Below are 19749 nucleotides of genomic sequence, written 5' to 3'. Positions count from 1 at the left end.
AGTCTTGCTCTGTCACCCAGGCTGGAGTGCAGTGGTACAATCTCAATCTCAGCTCACTGCAACCTCTACCTCCCAGGTTCAAGCAATTCTTCTGCGTCAGCCTCCTGAGTAGCTGGGATTACAGGTGTGCACCACCACGCCCAGCCAATTTTTATATTTTTAGTAGAGACAGGGTTTCACCATGTTGGCCAGGCTGGTCTCGAACTCCTGACCTCAAGTGATCCACCTGCCTTGGCCCCCCAAAGTGCTGGGATTATAGGCGTGAGCCACCGCACTTGGCCGCAAGCAGACCTTTCTAAGGAGAGAAGTCCCAGGCCTGCTGTGTGAGCTCTTCTGCACAATAAAGACACTGATCTTCTTGTAGAGAAATTTCTGGGCTTTCCAGTTAATTCATTTAAGAGAAGGGGTAAATTTTGGTGGAGTTTTAGCAAGCAGCAGCTATCCCTTGACTAGTACGAACAGGGCGAGGTAGGTCAGTATGAGGGTCTGCCTAAGGGCAGAAGATGTTCAGGCTGTTGAATTTTCCCACAGTTTCAAGTTTGGAGGCTCTTCAAGAAACTTGTCAAAATTACTTAATGAGGTTTTAAACTGTACAAATTAGTGGTGAGGACCAGGGCCTGTATTTTGGTCCATTTCTTTTGAAGAAGCTTCTTGGAGATGCACCAAAGTATCTTTATTGCCTGGTTTTGGGATTTAATGGAATTTAATTAGGTTTCCAGTTGTAGAGAGGCTCTGGGACTTAGTTAAGCTATAGTTGTCAAGCAAGTTATGGCTTCCAGTTTTTTGTCAGAAGGGATATGGTACTGTGCTCTGTCCTGAAGACTCAATGGGGCTCACTCCTACCTTACATTAGCCAATTTCTCCCAGAAGGCAAGTAAGAACAGTAAGCTAGAATAGTTGTGAAACCCTGTCTTGCTGGGAGCTAGATTAGTTCCTCTTTTATTCAGGGAAACCTTGGATAAAAGGGATTCTAATAGCATTCTAAGATCTTCGGTTTGGTGATCTAGAGCAGTGCTGGGGGATGTTAAGTGGTGTTCTCTGGGTATACCTCACACACCTCTCATACGCCCCACCTCCATTTGGAGACTCACCTCATATGCAGGGAAAGGCGTTGAGGAATTCTGCAAACACATTTTGCTGTATTTAACTCTGTATTTCCTAAATTTATTTGCTTATGGAACCCTCTTTTGTGGAATACCCATTAGGGTTCAGGGATCGCCGTGTTTTGTAGTACTCAGTTGGAAAATGCTGGTCTGGAGATTCAGCATCCTCAGGTTGTTTTTCCTGGAAGCGATAATGGAGAGCAGCCCGTCCTGGTGCAGGAGGCCACCTTTCTTTTGCTCATAACACAGACCAGTTGTAACACTTGGCTCTGTCTCAGGCTGTGACTTTTAATGTACCAATTTACGCATATACAAATTGAGTGGTCTTAACACTAAAATAATATTCCATTCCCCAAGCCTTTTTTGTTTGTTTTTACTATTTTTATTTGTTTGTTTTTCTTTTTTTTTTTGAGACTGAATATCGCTCTTGTTGCCCAGGCTGGAGTACAGTGCGGTGATCTCGGCTCACCACAACCTCCACCTCCTGGGTTCAAGCGATTCTCCTGCCTCAGCCTTCCTGAGTAGCTGGGATTACAGGCATGCACCACCACACCCAGCTAATTTTGTATTTTTAGTAGAGGGGGGTTTCTCCATGTTGGTCAGGCTGGTCTTGAACTCCCGACCTCAGATGATCCGCCCGCCTCAGCCTTCCAAAGTACTGGAATTATAGGCGTGAGCCACCGTGCCCTGTCTTTTTTTTGTTTGTTTCTCTAAGTGTAATGCATTTTGTCTCCTGCTTCTTGTAAGTTTCCAGGACCAAGTAATACTTGTGTTAGTGTCAACCCTTCCCAGAGGGTTTTCATTTTGAACGAGGAAGCCACCTGGGAAATAGGGTGGAGACCTGTTTTGAGAGACCAAAAGAGGATGTCTCGTGCTAACCATGGAGAAAAAGAATCTAGTCTCCTTGTTAGGAAGACTGTTGAAGAGGTGTTCTTTATCATTTAGTTCTCATTAAGAGAATTGTTTTAGTTTCCGTTGTAAGGACCAGTAAGTCTCCTTACACCTCACAGTATGGAGACATATTATAACCGTTGACAAAGAAGGAGCTTGAGGGCTGGGTGCAGTGGCTTACGCCTATAATCCCAGCACTTTGGGAGGGTGAAGCAGGTGGGAAGCTGAGGCGGGTGGATTACCTGAGTTTAAGAGTTTGAGACCAGCCTGACCAACATGGTGAAACCCCGTCTCTACTAAAAATACAAAAATTAGCTTGGTATGGTGACACACACCTGTAATCCCAGCTACTTGGGAGGCTGAGGCATGAGGATCTCTTGAACTTGGGAGATGGAAGTTGCAGTGAGCCAAGATCATTTGGGCAACACAGTGAGACTCTGCCTCAAAAAAAAAGGAAAAAAAAAAACCTGGAGCTTAAGAATAGGAAAACCTGAGAGCAGGAGGGAACTGGCCCTCTTAGGAACTAGAATAGTATTGAAAGCAGCTTGTTTTGCACGTCAGCAGTAGGGATTTGTAGACATGCATATTCTGCCATTAATGAGAATATATTCTTCACTGTGTGTCATTTCTGTTCCTTATACTCCCTGCTTATTCCTAACTCTGTTTTGTTTGTTTTTTTCTAATTTTATATTAGAGCATAACATAATGCAGAAAACTGCACAAATTGGCCAAGCATGGTAGCTCATGCCTGTTATCCCAGCACTTTGGGAGGCCAAGACAGGCGAATTCCTTGTGCTGAGGAGTTTGAGACCAGCCTGGGCAACATGGTGAAATCCTGTCTCTACAAAAAATACAAAACAATTAGCTGGGCATGGTGGCGGGTGCCTGTAGTCCCAGCTACTCAGAAAGCTGAGGTGGCATGGTCGCTTGAGCCTGGGAGGTAGAGTTGCAGGGAGCTGAGGTTGCACCACTGCACTCCAGCCTGGGCAACGGAGTGAGACCCTGTCTCAAACCAAACCAAACCAAACCAAACAAAACAAAACTGCACTTATATTTAAGTATACAAGTTGGTGAAGTGAACATGCCCGTGAAACCTGCTTCCAGATCAAGAAGCACAGTATTACTGGTATCATTGATGTCCCCTTCAGCCCATTCCAGTCACTTCACCCCACAAGGGTAACCACTATTCTGATTTCCAACACCACAGAGTTGTCCATTTTAATGGAGTTATTGAAATAAACATACTATAATTTTCACTCATTTAAAGTATACAGTTCAGTGGTTTTAAGTATATTTTCTGAGTTGTGTAACCGTAACTATAATCTAATGTTAAAATATTTTCATCATCCCCAAAAGAAACCTGTACCCATTAGTGGTTACTCTTTATTTATCTCACATTCCACCAACCCTAGACAATTATGAATCTATTTTCTGTCTCTATGGATTTGCTTATCTGGACATTTCATATAAGAGGGATCACATAATATGTGGCATTTTGTGCCTGATTTCTTTCACTTAGCGTAATGTCCTCAGGGTTCATCCATGTTGTAGCATGCGTCAGTACTTCATTCCTTTTCATGGCTGAATAATATTCCATTGTATGGATAGACCACATTTTGTTTATCCATTTCATCTACTGGTGGACATTTTGGTGCTTTCCACCTTTGAGATATTATGAGTAATGCTACTGTGAACATTGACTTACAGGTTTTTGTTTGGACATACATTTTCGTTTCTCTTGAGCATATATGTAGGAGTGGAATTGCTGGGTCATATGGTAACTCTGTTTAACATCTCAAAGAACTGCCAAAGTGTTTTTCATAGTGTCTGCACCATTTTCCATTCCTGCCAGCAATGTATGAGGGTCCCAATTTCTCCACATCCTCACCAACACTTGTTACCTATCTTTTTGATTCTAGTGAGTGTGAAGTGGTATATCATCATAGTTTTGACTTGCTTTTCCCTAATGACTAATAATGTTGAACATCATTTCATAGCTTATTGGTCAATTTTATGTCTTCTTTGGAGAAATGTCTACCAAATCCTTTGATCACCTTTTAGTTGGGTTGTCTTTGTATTATTGAGTTACAAGACTTATTTATATATTCTAGATACAAGTTTCTTATCAGATATATGATTTGCAGATATTTTCCTTTATCTGTGGGTTGTATTTAGTTTTGCATGTTTTTGAACTTTATATAAATGGAATCATACAATGTGAACTCTTTACAATTAGATTCTTTTGCTTAATGTGATGTTTGTGAGATGTAGCCATATCATATGTAGTTGTACTTTGTTTATTCTCATTACTGTATAGTATACCATTGTGTGGATATACTGCGCTTATTTATCTAGTGTATTAGTGTTCTCTAGAGGGACAGAACTAATAGGATAGATACGTATATAAAGGGGAATGTATTAAAAAGTATTAACTGACACAATCATAGAGTCCCACAATAGGCTGTCTTCAGGCTGAGGAGCAAGGAAGCCCGTCTGAGTCCCAAAGCTGAGGAACTTGGATTCCGATGTTCAAGGGCAGGAAGCATCCAGCATGGGAGAAAGACGTAGGCTGGGAGGCTAGGCCAGTCTAGTCTTTTCACGTTCCTCTGCCTGCTTTATATTCTGGCTGCACTGGCAGCCGATTAGATGGTGCCCACCCAGATTAAGGGTGGGTCTGCCTTTCCTAACCCACTGACTCAAATGTTAACCTCCTTTGCCAACACCCTCACAGACACACCAAGATCAATACTTTGCATCCTTCAATCCGATCAAGTTGACACTCAGTATTAACCATCACATCTAGTCTACTGTTGTTTATCATTTTGGGTTATTAAAAACAGTGCTTCCGTGAACATTCTTGTGTCGGGCGAACATATTTCACTTGGGTATCTAACCTAGAAATGGAATTTCTAGGTCAGAGGGTATGCCTGTGTTCAACTTTAGTAGATCTGTCTTGCTTATCTTTAACTCCTGCTTGCTTTTAGCCCATTTATGGCCCCTTTAGCCTCTTACTCTCTCATGACTTTTCAGCTTTGGTCACACTGTTCACAGCTTTACTGTCTGCATACTTATCAGTTCATTTTCCTGTGAGAGCTAGTGGTCTACTTCTCTGCCTACTGGGTGGAACCTGCTTAGCTTGACCACCTTATTGGTTGCTGTTTGCGTTTCTTGCCCTGGTGAGTTGTGGCTTAAAAGGGTGGTAACAGAACATGGCCGCTCTGGCACGTGATTGACATTCCTAGTATTCGAATAAAAGTAAAAAACAAGTAAAATAAGTTAAAGTAAAACATAGCAAAACATAGAAAAGGCAAGCCAAATAGTTTAAAATTCTGCTACAGTAATGAAAAAAAAAAGAGCATTGGGATTCAGCAGGGACTTGGATTGCAAATGAGAATAGCCAACAGACCCTGTGCACGTGCAGGTGAAATCCTAGGGAAGACCACCCGTCTCCGCTGGCCAGGCCCAGGCAGATGGGCTGGAGCCCTGGCCGCGGAAAGACACTTGATGTTCCTGGGCAGGAGGGGTAAGTTGCATTTCTGTTTAGGTGAGATCGCTCTTTTGCTCCAGAGAAAATGTCTGATGTGTAAAACTTACAGGCTTGTTGTTTGTTACAGAGGGGCTTAGGTCTGTCTAGAACCATGTCCATTTGCTCCTCTCCCCTCTTCTCTCCTGCCCTTTGCAGTTGCACCACCACACCTAGCTCACTTAATTTTTTTGTCAGTGTGTAAAGATAGGGTCTTACTATATTGCCCAAGCTGGACTCAAACTCCTGAGCTCAAACAGTCCTCCCACATCAGCCTCCCAAAGTGCTGAGATTATAGGTGTGAGTCACCACAAGTGGCCTTATTTTTTGTTTTGTTTTGTTTTTATTATGGAAAATTTCAAGCATGCCAGAAGTATAGAAAATTAAATAGAGTGACCCCTCATAAATTCTTTTTTTTTTTTTTTTGAGATGAAATCTTGCTCTATTGCCTAGGCTGGAGTGCAGTGGCACGATCTCAGGTCACTGCAACCTCCGTCTCCCAGGTTCAAGTGATTCTCCTGCTTCAGCCTCCCGAGTAGCTGGGATTACAGGTGTGTGCCACCATGCCCAGATAAATTTTTTCTTTTTTTTTTTTTGAGACGGAGTTTCGCTGTGTAGTCTTGGCTGGAGTGCAGTGGCTCAATCTTGGCTCACTGCAACCTCTGCCTCCCGGGTTCAAGTGATTCTTCTGTCTCAGCCTCCCGAGTAGCTGGGACTACAGGCACACGCCACCACACTCGGCTAATTTTTGTATTTTTAGTGGGATGGGGTTTCACCATCTTGGTCAGGCTGGCCTGGTCTTGAACTCCTGACCCCGTGATCCGCCTGTCTCGGCCTCCCAAAGTGCTGGAATTACAGGCGTGTGCCACTGCGCCCGGCCAAGTTTTGTATTTGTAGTAGAGATGGATTTTCGCCACGTTGGCCAGGCTGGTCTCAAACTCCTGACCTCAGGTAATCTGCCTGCCTTGGCTTCCCAAAGTGCTGGGATGACAGGCCTGAGCCACCGCGCCCAGTGAACCCTCATAAATCCATCACCGAATTTCAGCAGTGATCAACATTTTACCATTTTCCCCACCACCATCTTTTTTGGGTATTTTGATATAAAATAGTGAAAATAGTGCTCTTATTTCAAAAAACAACGTTGTGGAAAATATCTTAGAAAATGAGACACCTGTAACCTCACCCCTCAGAGCTGCTGTTAATTCCGTGTGTGTGTGTGTGTGTGTGTGTGTGTGTGTGTGTATTTTTTTTTTTTTTTTTTTTTTTTTGAGACGGAGTCTCGCTCTGTCGCCCAGGCTGGAGTGCAGTGGCCGGATCTCAGCTCACTGCAAGCTCCGCCTCCCGAGTTCCCGCCATTCTGCTGCCTCAGCCTCCCGAGTAGCTGGGACTACAGGCGCCCGCCACCTCGCCCGGCTAGATTTTTGTATTTTTTAGTAGAGACGGGGTTTCACCGGGTTAGCCAGGATGGTCTTCATCTCCTGACCTCGTGATCCGCCCGTCTCGGCCTCCCAAAGTGCTGGGATTACAGGCTTGAGCCACCGCGCCCGGCCATGTGTGTATTTTTTAAGGACATTATTGTTGTTGTTGTTGTTATTTTTTTTTTGAGATGGAGTCTCACTTTGTTGCCCAGCTGGAGTGTAGTGGCGCAGTCTCAGCTTACTGCAGCCTCCACCTCCCAGGTTGAAGTGATTCTCCTGTGTCAGCCTCTCGAGTGGCTGGGACTACAGGCACCTGCCACCCATTATTTTAAATATTTACAGTATATTCTGTTATACAGGTATACCATATTAATCCAGTTCCCTATGGGGGCCATTTGGGTTATCGGCTTTACTGTGTTGATTAATGGTGCAATCATTAATCTTCCTATCATATGTACTTGAGCAAGTTTTTTTTTTTTAGACAGGGTCTCCCTCTGTCGCCCAGGCTAGTGTATAGTGGTGCAGTCCCTACTCACTGCAGCCTCAAACTCCTGGGCTCGAGCGATCCTCCCACTTCAGCCTCCTGGGTAGCTGGGATGACAGGCGTGTGCCATTGAGTCTGGCTGATTATTTTTTGTAGAGATGGGTCTATGTTGCCTAACTTGGCCTTGAGCTCCTGGGCTCAACTGATCCTCACCTTGGCCTCCCAAAGTGCTGGGATTACAGGTGTGAGCCACTACGCCCAGCTGGAGGATGCACATCTTAAAGATTTAATAGGTGCTGCCAAATTGCCCTCCAAAGAGACTATGTCAGTTTATAATTTCAGCAGTAGTGAATGGGAATGTACAGGGGTATTTTATTTTATTTTATTTTATTTTTTGAGACGGAGTTTTGCTCTTGTCCCCCAAGCTGGAGTGCAGTGGTGCCATCTCGGCTCACTGCAACCTCTGCCTTCGGGGTTCAAGCAATTTTTCTTCCTCAACCTCCCAAGTAGCTGGGATTACAGGTAGCTGGGATTACAGGTGTGCATCACCACACCCAGCTAATTTTTGTATTTTTAGGAGAGACGTGGTTTCACCATGTTGGCCAGGCTAGTCTCAAACTCCTGGCCTCAAGTGTTCTGCCCACTTGGGCCTCCCAAAGTGCTGGGATTACAGGCGTGAGCCACCACCCAGCCAGGGATATTTTAAAGTAAATCCTAATTATTATGTCATTTTCACCTGGAAATACTTCTGTATTTTTTTGCTAACAGATAAGGACTTTTTTTTGTTTTTTGACATAACCATTATCACTTCTGAAAAATGAATACCTTTTTACTGATGGTTTGTTCAAATCAGAATTCAGACAAGGCATTCAAAATGTGCATGTGGAAAGGAATACTGAAGAGGATGCCCGCGTTCAGCGCTGCAATTTTGAAACCCTGTCAACTGGGGGCAATGGCTCATGCTAGCCACTTGGGAGGCTGAGGTAGAAGTTTAGGCTTGAGCCCAGGAGTTTGAGGCCAGCCTGGGCAACATAGCAAGATCCCATCTGCTTTGTGCAGATGCGGGTTTGGGGCCTGAAGTGAAGGCCTCTTTTACTCTAGGCTTGTTTCTGCTGCAGTCTAAGTGATGTTTGAAGATTTCTGGTCTGTTTGCTTCTGGTCAGCCCCACACCCAAGGTTCTACTAGAAAAATCTCTCTCTAGTCTGCGTTTTTGTTTTTTTGTTTTTTTTGAGATGGCGTCTCACTCTGTAGCCCAGGCTGGAGTGCAGTGGTGTGATCTTGACTTACTGCAACCTCCACCTCCCGGGTTCGAGCAATTCTCCTGCCCCACCTTCCCGAGTAGCTGGGACTACAGGTGTATGACTCCACACCTGGCTAATTTTTTGTATTTTTAGTGGAGACAGGGTTTCGGCATTTGGCCAAGCTGGTCTGGAACTCCTGACCTCAGGTGGGTGATCTGCCTGCCTCGGCCTCCTAAAGTGCAGGGATTACAGGCTGAGCTACCACGTCTGGCCCCAAGCCTGCCTTATTTCTGTGCGGCCTCGCTCATATGCTTCTGGGTCTCAATTTACAGGAGCTTCCTTGAAGCTGTCTGAAACAAATGCCTGGAGGTTGTAACTGCCTTCTTGTGATCTCTGCTGCAAAGATGAGCCATTTGTTCAACGGAGAAGGCTCGCGGGCTGTTCTTTGCCAATGTTTTTGCAGTCTTACTCTCCTATTATTTGGGCTGTAGAAACCTTTACAACTGGTGAGACTTTTGCTCTCTAGACTTCACTTATTCTTTCCATTTCTGCTTAAAAAGTGGTATAGCCATTCTTGTCTGTACTTACCTTTGTCTTGAAATAGCTTGCTAAGGCAGTCAGTAGTAATTAGCGTACTCCATCATTCTGACTCTTCCCACCACTTTCCCTAGGCCAGCAGGCTCCGCGGACACTGGGTCTATGAAAGGCAGCAGTGACTACAGGCATTCCTTTAAGTGGGCAATATTTCATCATGATATGCCAGGCTCTCTAGCATTTTGCCACCTGACCAATAAGCCAAACTCACATATTTTAGATTTTTGTTCACAGCAGCAGCCCACATCAAGGTGCTCATTTGTTGTCAGTCAGGGTTTGGTCAGGAAAATGGAAACTACCCTAGGTATTTCAAGCAGGAAGGCATTTAGCATAGTGAACTAGAGGCTTACAAAACCGTTATCAGGGCTGGGGGTGATGTGGTGGCAGCAGGGCCAGGGAAAGTTACTGTTAGCTTTCAGAAAATTAGGAAGTAAAAGAATTGTAGGAAACTGTTGCAGATCAGCTGGGCCCTCTGTAGGACCAGGGAAGGTGAATTTCAGGAGAGTCCTTAGAGGCTGCTGGTGCAATGTGACATCAGCCCAGAGCCTACGCCCACGCCCGTGCCCACCCCTGCTGGAAGAATCCCATCCCTGCTGCTCCTCTGCTTTCTGAATCTTGTAGGGTAGCTGAGCCTCTCCTCACTGGCCAGGATCCAGGTAAGGTGGTTCCTGCTATACAAGGGAGGGCACAGACTGGGAGGAAATGATGCTTTGTTCCAACTTCCCCTAAAGTTGAGGGGACCACTAAACCTTACAAAGATAGGAGAAACAATTCTCAGTATATTGCTGTTAAATTACATTATAGATTAAAAGTTTGCTGTCTGGAAGTGAATACAAATATATGCATAAATAACATTTTATTTTTGTAATCATTTTTATTTATAGACTATAAAGCAATTGGCAAAATAGGAGAGGGAACGTTTTCTGAAGTTATGAAGATGCAAAGCCTGAGAGATGGAAACTACTATGCATGTAAACAAATGAAGCAGCGCTTTGAAAGGTAGGCTGCCAGAGATGCACTTGGGACCAAACACAGATCCAGGTTTCAATCAATAACGGAGACTTACTATTAGGAGGGAACTTTATTAATTTAATAAAGTATAAGATACAGTCAGATTTCTTTGGACAGTGAGGGTTATGTGCTAATGTTATGTTTACCATACTGGAGTTTACTCATATCCAGCCTTACTGTAATATCAGTGATGAATGACCACAAAAAAGTTTTTAAGTTTCAAAAGTGTGTCTCACCTTAAACAGTCTGTATGTTCCTAAAAGTTATATATGTGTTGGGTTTCTTTTTTTTTTTTTTTAATTACAAAAACAAAAAATGATATATCAACCAATGGAACAGGATAGAGAGCTTGGAAGTGAACCCTTTATGATCCATTTAATTTTTTTTTTTTTTTTTTTTGAGGCAGAATCTCACTCTGTCTCCCAGGCTGGAGTGCAGTGGTGCAATCTTGGCTCACTGCAACCTCTGCCACCCCAGTTCAAGCGATTCTTGTGACTTAGCCTCCTAGTAGCTGCAACTGCAGGTGTGTGCCACCAAGCCCTGCTAATTATTATCTTTTTAAAGTATAGATCAGGTGTTACCTTGTTGGCCAGGCTGGTCTTGAACTCCTTGGCCTCAAGTGATCCGCCCGCCTTGGCCTCCCAAAGTGCTGGGATTGCAGGTGTGAGCCACCGTGCCCAGCACATTTATTTTGTTTGTTTTTGTTTTGTTTTGTTTTGTTTGAGACAGGGTCTCACCCTGTCATCCAGGCTGGAGTACAATTGACTCGATCTCAGCTCACTGCAGCCTCCACCTCCCAGGCTTAAGCGATCTTCCCACCTCAGTGTTCTGAGTAGCTGGGACCACAGGAGCAGACCACACGCCTGGCTAATTTTTGTGTTTTTTTTTTTTTTTTTAGACGGAGTCTCGCTGTGTCGCCCAGGCTGGAATGCAGTGGCGCGATCTCGCCTCACTGCAAGCTCCGCCTCCCGGGTTCACGCCATTCTCCCGCCTCAGCCTCCGAGTAGCTGAGACTACAGGCGCCCGCCACCACGCCCGGCTAGTTTTTTGTATTTTTAGTAGAGACGGGGTTTCACCATGTTAGCCAGGATGGTCTCGATCTCCTGACCTCGTGATCCACCCGCCTCGGCCTCCCAAAGTGCTGGGATTACAGGCTTGAGCCACCGCGCCCGGCCATTTTTGTGTTTTTTGTAGAGACGGGGTTTCACCCTGTTGCCCAGGCTAGTCTCGAACTCCTGACCTCAAGGTATCTGCCTGCCTCAGCCTCCCAAAGGGCTGGGATTACAGGCATGAGCCACTGTTCCTGGCCATGTGTTGGACTTCTGTAAATGCAACCTTAGTCTAAATGTAGTAGAGGTCCTTGCAATTTAACTGTGAATAAATTAATATATTAATATTATATTAATATAATGTAAGTGCAGGGATTATAGGCATGAGTCACTGTGCCCACCCTGAGCCATCACGCTCAGCCTGAGCCACTATACTCAGCCTTCATTTTTTGATTAATTAATTAGTTAACTTTAAAAATAGAGATGGGGTCTCACTGTGTTGCCCAAGCTGACCTCAAACTCCCGGGCTCAAGTGATCTTCCTGCTTCAGCCTCCCAAAGTGCTGGAATTATAGGTGTGAGCCACCCACCTGGCCAACAACAGTAATTTCATCCTCACGACATCTGGATAGGGTAGTTATCCTTGTTTTGTACATGAGGATAGGTGCTTAGAGATGTGAGGTAATTTGACATTTTTTCTAGATCACTGGGTGGGCAGAGCCAGATGTGAACCCAGATTCTGCTAAGGCAAATCCTTGTTCTTCACTGCCCAATGCTTATGGCAGTTTACCTATCACTAGGAAGACTGAAGCCACCAGGTGTTCTGCTCCTTCTCTTCTAGCACTTCTTCCTCTCTATGCATTCTGCATTCTCTGTGTTTCTTTCTTTCCCTGACTGTATCTTTACTTGTAAACCACTGATGAGAGAGAATTTGATGCACAGTGTACTGATGATCCCGTATCTAAAGAGCAGACAGCTGGGTGCTGTGGCTCACACCTGAAATTCCAGCTACTTGGGAGGCTGAGGCAGGAGGATTGCTTGAACGCAGGAGTTCAGGATCAGCCTGGGCAACATAGCAAGACCCCATCTCTACAAAAATTAAAAAAACAAGAACAGACTTCCTTAAACAGCCACCTTTGACCCAAAGTTGCTGGTACAGGACTTTGAACAGTAGGGGGTGATGCTCTTTGTTTTTTTTTTTTGAGTCAGGGTCTCAGTCTGTCGCCCAGGCTAGAGTGCGGTGGTGTGACCTCAGCTCACTACAGCCTCTGCTTCTGGGGCTCAAACGATTCTCCAGCCTCGGCCTCCTGAGTAACTGGGACTATAGGCGTGAGCCACCAAATGCCTAGCTAATTTTTGTAATTTTTTTTTTTTTGAGACAGAGTCTCACATTGTCACCTAGGCTGGAGTGCAGTGGCATGATCTTGGCTCACTGCAACCTGTGCCTCCCGGGTTCAAGCAATTCTCCTGCCTCAGCCTCCCGAGTGCCTGGGACTACAGGCGTGCGTCACCGCACTCGGCAAATTTTTACTTTTTTTTTTTTTTTTTGAGACGGAGTCTCGCTCTGTCGCCTAGGCTGGAGTGCAGTGGCCGGATCTCAGCTCACTGCAAGCTCCGCCTCCCGGGTTTACGCCATTCTCCTGCCTCAGCCTCCCGAGTAAGTGGGACTACAGGCGCCCGCCACTTCACCCGGCTAGTTTTTTGTAATTTTTAGTAGAGACGGGGTTTCACCATATTAGCCAGTATGGTCTCGATCTCCTGACCTTGTGATCCGCCCGTCTCGGCCTCCCAAAGTACTGGGATTACAGGCTTGAGCCACCGCGCCCGGCCAAATTTTTACATTTTTAGTAGAGACGGGGTTTCATCATGTTGGCCAGCCTGGTCTCGGACTCCTGACCTCAAGTGATCTGCCCACCTTGGCCTCCCAAAGTGCAGGGATTACAGGTGTGAGCCACCGTGTCCAGCCTAATTTTTGTATTTTTGTAGAGACAGGGTCTCGCCATGTTGCGGCTAGTCTCGAACTCCTGAGCTCAAAGTGATCCACTTGCCTTGGCCTCCCAAAGTGCTAGGATTACAGTCCTGGGTCCAGCCTCTTTCAAATAAGTATAGAATGTTCTTTTTTTTTTTTTTTTTTTTTTTTTTTTTGAGACGGAGTCTCGGTCTGTCGCCCAGGCTGGAGGGCAGTGGCGCAATCTCGGCTCACTGCAAGCTCCGCCTCCCGGGTTCACGCCATTCTCCTACCTCAGCCTCCCCAGTAGCTGGGACTACAGGCGCCCGCCACTGCGCCTGGCTAATTTTTTTCTATTTTTTAGTAGAGACGGGGTTTCACCATGGTCTCGATCTCCTGACCTTGTGATCCGCCCGCCTCGGCCTCCCAAAGTGCTGGGATTACAGGCGTGAGCCACCGCGCCCAGCAAGTATAGAATGTTCTAAGCAGCAGTTCTCTAATGGGTCAAGAATGCTCAGTTTATTGAAGTTCCTTCTCATACCTCCTCAGCCCCTGGGAAGATTGTGCGGTTACCTAAGGGACATGGTTTCCCGGTGAAGCACATCCTGCGTCTGCCATCTGCCAGAGTCCTCACACACCAAAAGTGCCTGGTCCACCTGAATCTTGTCTTCCTTGTCATGAGTGCTTGAGGACTAAGCCAGGGAATGAACAGAAAACGAACAAGGTGGGGCATATGGTAAATGTGCAGTGGATGATGGCCTTCCTTACTGTGTGCACAATCATTTGTTGTATTTCAGAAACAATGTATGTTCTTTGCCCTTAACTTCAAAAGCAGTTGATCAGAACACATCCCATAGGTTGGCCCGGCATGGTGGCTCATGCCTTGTAATCCCAGCACGTTGGAAGGCCAAGGTGGGAGAATCGCCTGAGCCCAGGAGTTTGAGACCAGCCTGAGAAGCAAAGGGAAACTCTGTCTCTACAAAAAAATAAAAAAAATCAGCCAGGCGCGGTAGTGTGTGCCTGTGGTCCCAGCTACTTGGGAGGCTGAAGTGGGAGGATCTCTTGAATCCAGGAAGGAGGTGAAGCTGCAGTGAGGTGTGTTTGTGCCACTGAACTCCAGCCTGGGCGACAGAGTGAGACCCTGTCTCACTCTGCCTTCCTCGACAAGGAAGCCAAGATTCCGCCGGACCGGGCACTTTTGGTGTGTAAGGGATTTGGTAGAAAGCAGATCCAGGATGTGCCTCACACCAGGAGACCATGTCCGTTAGGTAACTGCACACACACACATCCGTTTCTGCTCACTTATCATTGTGTAAATGAATCCTCAGAGTCGCCTTGCACAGCTGTGTGGGTGGTGTGAGGAATGTGGAGCATTAGTAGCAGAAAGTCGCACTGAGTCACTTGGGCAGCACGAGGTTGGTATTTGGAGCGTCTGACCCCTACCCCCTCCAGTGTTACTTCTGCTCCTTTCCTCTGCTTTAATTCAAATAGAAATGGATAACTTTTGCAGTAATCTTAGTTAATGTGAAGTTGAAGAAAGGTAAAGGTAAAAAAAAATACACATAATGGATTAGTACTGTGGCAGGGAGGGCACTTTCACTCCTGAGCATTGTTTGCCTTTTGAGTCGCTCAAGGCCTTAGGGATAAGGTTAGTTACGGCCGGGCGCGGTGGCTCAAGCCTGTAATCCCAGCACTTTGGGAGGCCGAGATGGGCGGATCACGAGGTCAGGAGATCGAGACCATCCTGGCTAACCCGGTGAAACCCCGTCTCTACTAAAAAATACAAAAAAACTAGCCGGGCGAGGTGGCGGGCGCCTGTAGCCCCAGCTACTCGGGGGGCTGAGGCAGGAGAATGGCGCAAACCCGGGAGGCGGAGCTTGCAGTGAGCTGAGATCCGGCCACTGCACTCCAGCCTGGGCGACAGCGCGAGACTCCCTCTCAAAAAAAAAAAAAAAAAAGAAGGTTAGTTACTTGCCTGAGGCCTCAACAGAACTGAGTCCTTTTGGTATCTCCTCAGAATTTTCCTCCACCAACACTCGCCAAAAGTACACAATGAAGAATAGGTTCTCTTTGGGTACAGTGGCTGACACCTGTAATCCCAGCACTTTGGGAGGCCAAGGTGGGCGGATCAGTTGAGCCTGGAAGTTCAAGACCAGCCTGGGCAACATGGCAAAACCCCGTTCTACCAAAAAAAGAAATAAAAAAATTAGCTGGGCATTGGTGGTGCCTGTAGTGCTGGCTACTCAGGAGAGTGAAGTGGGGGGATTGCTTGAGTCCTGGAGGTTGAGGTTGCAGTGAGCCATGATTGTGCCACTGCACTCCAGCCTGGGCAACAGAGCAAGACTCTGTCTCAAAAACAACAACAAAAAATGGTTCTCTTTTGCTATGCTTTTAGTCTATATTTTTCCTATAGAAATAGAAGAAATGGAGTGAGTCTCTTAAAAAAAAATACGTAGTCTTGGTATTTGCGGGATCTCCCTTTGTGCCCCGAGGCAGTGACATTGGCACAAGTCTGCTAAACCTGGGGTTCAGCATAGCGTAACTAGCTCCGACTCTAAAGGTCAGAACTAGCAGCTCTTCCACTTTAGTTAATGCGATCTTGAACAATTCCATAATTTCTCCGTGCCTCTGTTTATTTATACAATGGGGATAACCACAGTATCTACCCTATAAGATTGTTGTGAGGGTCAAATTAAATAATGCAGATGAAGCACTTAGTGCAGTGCTGGCATACCGTAAAAAGCAACTTGTTGTGTAAATCAGTTTTTCCATAACAGATAATAAAGTTAGGAGAGCTTGAAGACTATTTTGGAGATGGAAGTGAGATGATAATAATAGTAAGATTACCGCAGTTGTTCACTACGTATCTGGTATCATGAACAGTACTAGGTGAATTGTATGCATGTGTCATTGAATCCTGACTGCGACCCTGGGAGGAAGATACATTGTTACATCTTTCAGTCTAGGGAATTGAAATTCTGAGAGAACAAGTTCCCCACCCGGCCCATTGCTACCTACACGTGGTGGAGCCCAGTCTGAGTCCAGGTCTGTGTAGGTCCTTCCTACACAGTGATCTTCCCACCGTTCTTCCCAGCTGCAGACCCTGATGCCACTGTCAGGTCTAGATGTGGTACATGGTTTTTCTCAAGTCACACCTGTAAGCAGTCCTCACATTACTTTTACAAAAACAAAAAGTCTGCTGTGTAAGGTCATAGATAAAAACAAAGGGCCGGGCGTGGTGGCTCACGCCTGTAATCCCAGCACTTTGGGAGGCCGAGGCAGGCGGATCATGAGGTCAGGAGATCGAGACCATCCTGGCTAACATGGTGAAACCCTGTCTCCACTAAAAATATAAAAAATCAGCCAGATGTGGTGGTGGGCGCCTGTAGTCCCAGCTACTCAAGAGGCTGAGGCAGGCAAATGGTGTGAACCTGGGAGGCGGAGCTTTCAGTGAGCCAACATCACGCCACTCTACTCCAGCCTGGGTGACAGAACGATACTCCATCTCAAAACAAAACAGAAAAAAAGAAAGGCAAGGAATTTATGAGTCTCTCTAAAAGCCTTTTTTTTTTTTTTTTTTTTTTTTTTTTTTACTTAAAAGAATATAATATGAAAAACCTCAAACATACACAAAATGAACAGTAACCCTAGGTATCCAGCAGCCAGAATCAGCAAGCCTGCGATTTTTATTTAATGTATGCCTCCACCCAGTGTCCTTCCTCTACTTGGTCATTATGCTGTGTCTCCATATAGTTTGGGCTGCTGTAACAAATTAGACTGTATTCTGTGTGGCTTAAACAGAGACATTTATTTATTAGAGTTCTGGAGGGTGATAAGTGCAAGATTAAGGTGCTGGCAGACAGGTCTGGTGTCCGGCGAGGGCTTGCTTTAGGATTTGCAGGTGGCCGTCTTGCTTTGTCCTCAAATGACAGATAGCAGAGAGAGAGAGGACACACGTTCTCTAGAGTCTTTCTGGCATTTCTTAGAGCCACTAATGCCATGTGCTCGAATTACCTCTCAAAAGCCCCGCCTCCTCATATCATCCCACTGGGAGTTTAGGGTTTCAACGTGTGAATTTTAGAGGACACAAACATGCAATCTATAACATTATACAGTTTTTTAAAGGTAAAATTTGTATACCTTGAAGTGCACATTGTTTATCTGTACAGTTTTGGCAAATGGATATTCTCAAGTAATCAAGATGTGGAACAAAGAACCGTAGAAAGTTCTTCCTTGTTCCTTTTCAGTTTCCCGCTGCCATCCCAGGCAATCACTAGTATGTGCTCTTGTGTCCATCTCCTTTCACTCAGCATCATGTCTTTGAGATTTATCGTGACTGTTGTTCAGTAGTTTTAATCTCTTTTTTTTTTTTTTTTTTTTGAGATGGAGTCTTGCTCTGTTGCCCAGGCTGGAGTGCAGTGGCGCAATCTCAGCTCACTGCAACCTCTGCCTCCCAGGTTCACGCAGTTCTCCTGCCTCAGCCTCCTGAGTAGCTGGGACTACAGGTCCGTGCCGCCACACCCAGCTCATTTTTATATTTTTAGTAGAGACGGGGTTTCACTGGATAGGCTGGTCTTGAACTCCTGACCTCAGGTGATCCACCCGCTTCGGCCTCCCAGAGTGCTGGGATTATAGATGTGAGCTACCGCACCTGGCCAGTTTATGCCTTTTTAATGTTGAGCAACATTCATTACAATCTGTGACTACAACACAATTTCTTTATCCATTTTCCTGTTAATGGACTTTTTGATAGTTTCCAGCTTTGGGCTACCATGAATAAAGCTACTATGAAATTCGACGACTTAGGCTGGGTGTGGTGGCTTGCTTCTGTAATCCCAGCACTTTGGGAAGCTGAGGCGCAAGGATTGCTTGAGCCCAGGAGTTTGAGACCAGGCTGGGCGACATACAGCCTGGTCTGTATGTCTTATGAAGAAAGACTTTTGGTGTGCTTTTTTTCTCTACAGAAAAAAAAAAAAAAAAAAAGACCGGGGCATGGTGGCTCACTCCTGTAGTCCTAGCTACTTGAGAGGCTGAGATGGGAGCATTGCTTGAGCCTGGGAAGTTGAGGCTGCAATGAGCCATGATCACACCACTGCACTCCAGCCTGGGTGACAGAGCAAGACCCTGTCTCAAAAAAACAACTAAAGAAATATAGAAATTCTACTTGTGCATATATGTTTTCATTTTTTCTTTCTTTCTTTTTTTTTTTTTTTTGAGATGGAGTTTCGCTTTTGTTGCCCAGGCTGGAGTGCATTGGCATGATCTCAGCTCACCACAACCTCCGCCTCCTGGGTTCAAGCGATTCTTCTGCCTCAGCCTCCAGAGTAGCTGGGACTACAGGCATGTACCACCACACCTGGCTAATTTTTTGTATGTTTTTATTTTTTCTTAGGCAGTTACCTAGAAACAGAATCACTGGGTCAAAGGGTAGGTATATGTTTGACTTTTTAAGAAACTGACAAGCCTTTTCTCAAAGGGATTGTAGCTTTTTATTTTATTTTTTTATTTTATTATTTTTTTGAGACAGAGTCTCCCTCTGTCGCCCAGGCTGGCTATCTCGGCTCACTGCAAGCTCCAACTCCTGGGTTTACGCCATTCTCTTGCCTCAGCCTCCCAAGTAGCTGGGAGCACAGGTTGCCCGCCACCAGGCCTGGCTAATTATTTTTACTTTTATTTTTTAGTAGAGACGGGGTTTCACCATGTTAGCCAGGATGGTCTCCATCTTCTGACCTCGTGATCCGCCCACCTCGGCCTCCCAGAGTGCTGGGATTACAGGGGTGAGCCACCGTGCCCGGCCTGTAGCTTTTTATATTACCACCAGCGAAGAATGAAAGTTCCAGTTGCTCCCTATTCTCTCCAGCATTTGATGTTGTTTTTCTTTTAAATTTAAGCCATTCTGGTGATTGTATGGAATTATCTCCTGCTAGTTTTCTTTCTTTCTTTTTTTTTTTTTTTCTGAGACGGAGTCTCGCTCTGTCGCCCGGGCTGGAGTGCAGTGGCCGGATCTCAGCTCACTGCAAGCTCCGCCTCCCGGGTTTACGCCATTCTCCTGCCTCAGCCTCCCGAGTAGCTGGGACTACAGGCGCCGCCACCTCGCCCGGCTATTTTTTTGTATTTTTTAGTAGAGACGGGGTTTCACCGTGTTAGCCAGGATGGTCTCGATCTCCTGACCTCGTGATCCACCCGTCTCGGCCTCCCAAAGTGCTGGAATTACAGGCTTGAGCCACCGCGCCCGGCCGTCCTCCTGCTAGTTTTCGTTTCTACTTCCCTGATGACTAATGATGAACACTTGATCATGTACTTACTGGCCATTCATGTATCTTCATTTATGAACTGCCTGTCCAAGTTTTTGCCCCTTTAAAAATTTATACCTTAATAAACAAGCTATCCTAAGGGAGAAAAAAAGAAAAAATAATTTAAAACATTAGGCTGTTTGCTTTTTTATTGAATTTAGGAGTTCTGTATATATTCTGTATAGACGTCTTTT

At 45.6% G+C, this 19749-nt stretch overlaps 1 protein-coding gene across 16 annotated transcripts in view; it reads left to right on the top strand.

The window, feature by feature from the left end:
* MOK (MOK protein kinase) overlaps positions 1-19749 on the top strand; it is a 76043-nt gene that overhangs the window by 9600 nt on the left and 46694 nt on the right. For 8 of the 16 annotated variants that reach the window (XM_037984555.2, XM_037984552.2, XM_037984550.2 and 5 more), the window contains exons 2-3: positions 8994-9167; positions 10140-10254. In XM_037984555.2, the coding sequence (XP_037840483.2) occupies positions 9113-9167; positions 10140-10254 (170 nt within the window). In that variant the 5' untranslated portion in view covers positions 8994-9112. The remainder of the gene's footprint in view (positions 1-8993; positions 9168-10139; positions 10255-19749) is intronic. The other 8 variants (XM_037984562.2, XM_037984561.2, XM_037984560.2 and 5 more) reach the window with 1 other exon arrangement.

The sequence above is a fragment of the Chlorocebus sabaeus genome, chromosome 24 (assembly GCF_047675955.1).
Source record: "Chlorocebus sabaeus isolate Y175 chromosome 24, mChlSab1.0.hap1, whole genome shotgun sequence".
NCBI lineage: Eukaryota > Metazoa > Chordata > Mammalia > Primates > Cercopithecidae > Chlorocebus > Chlorocebus sabaeus.
This window is presented reverse-complemented; position numbering and strand designations above follow the sequence as displayed.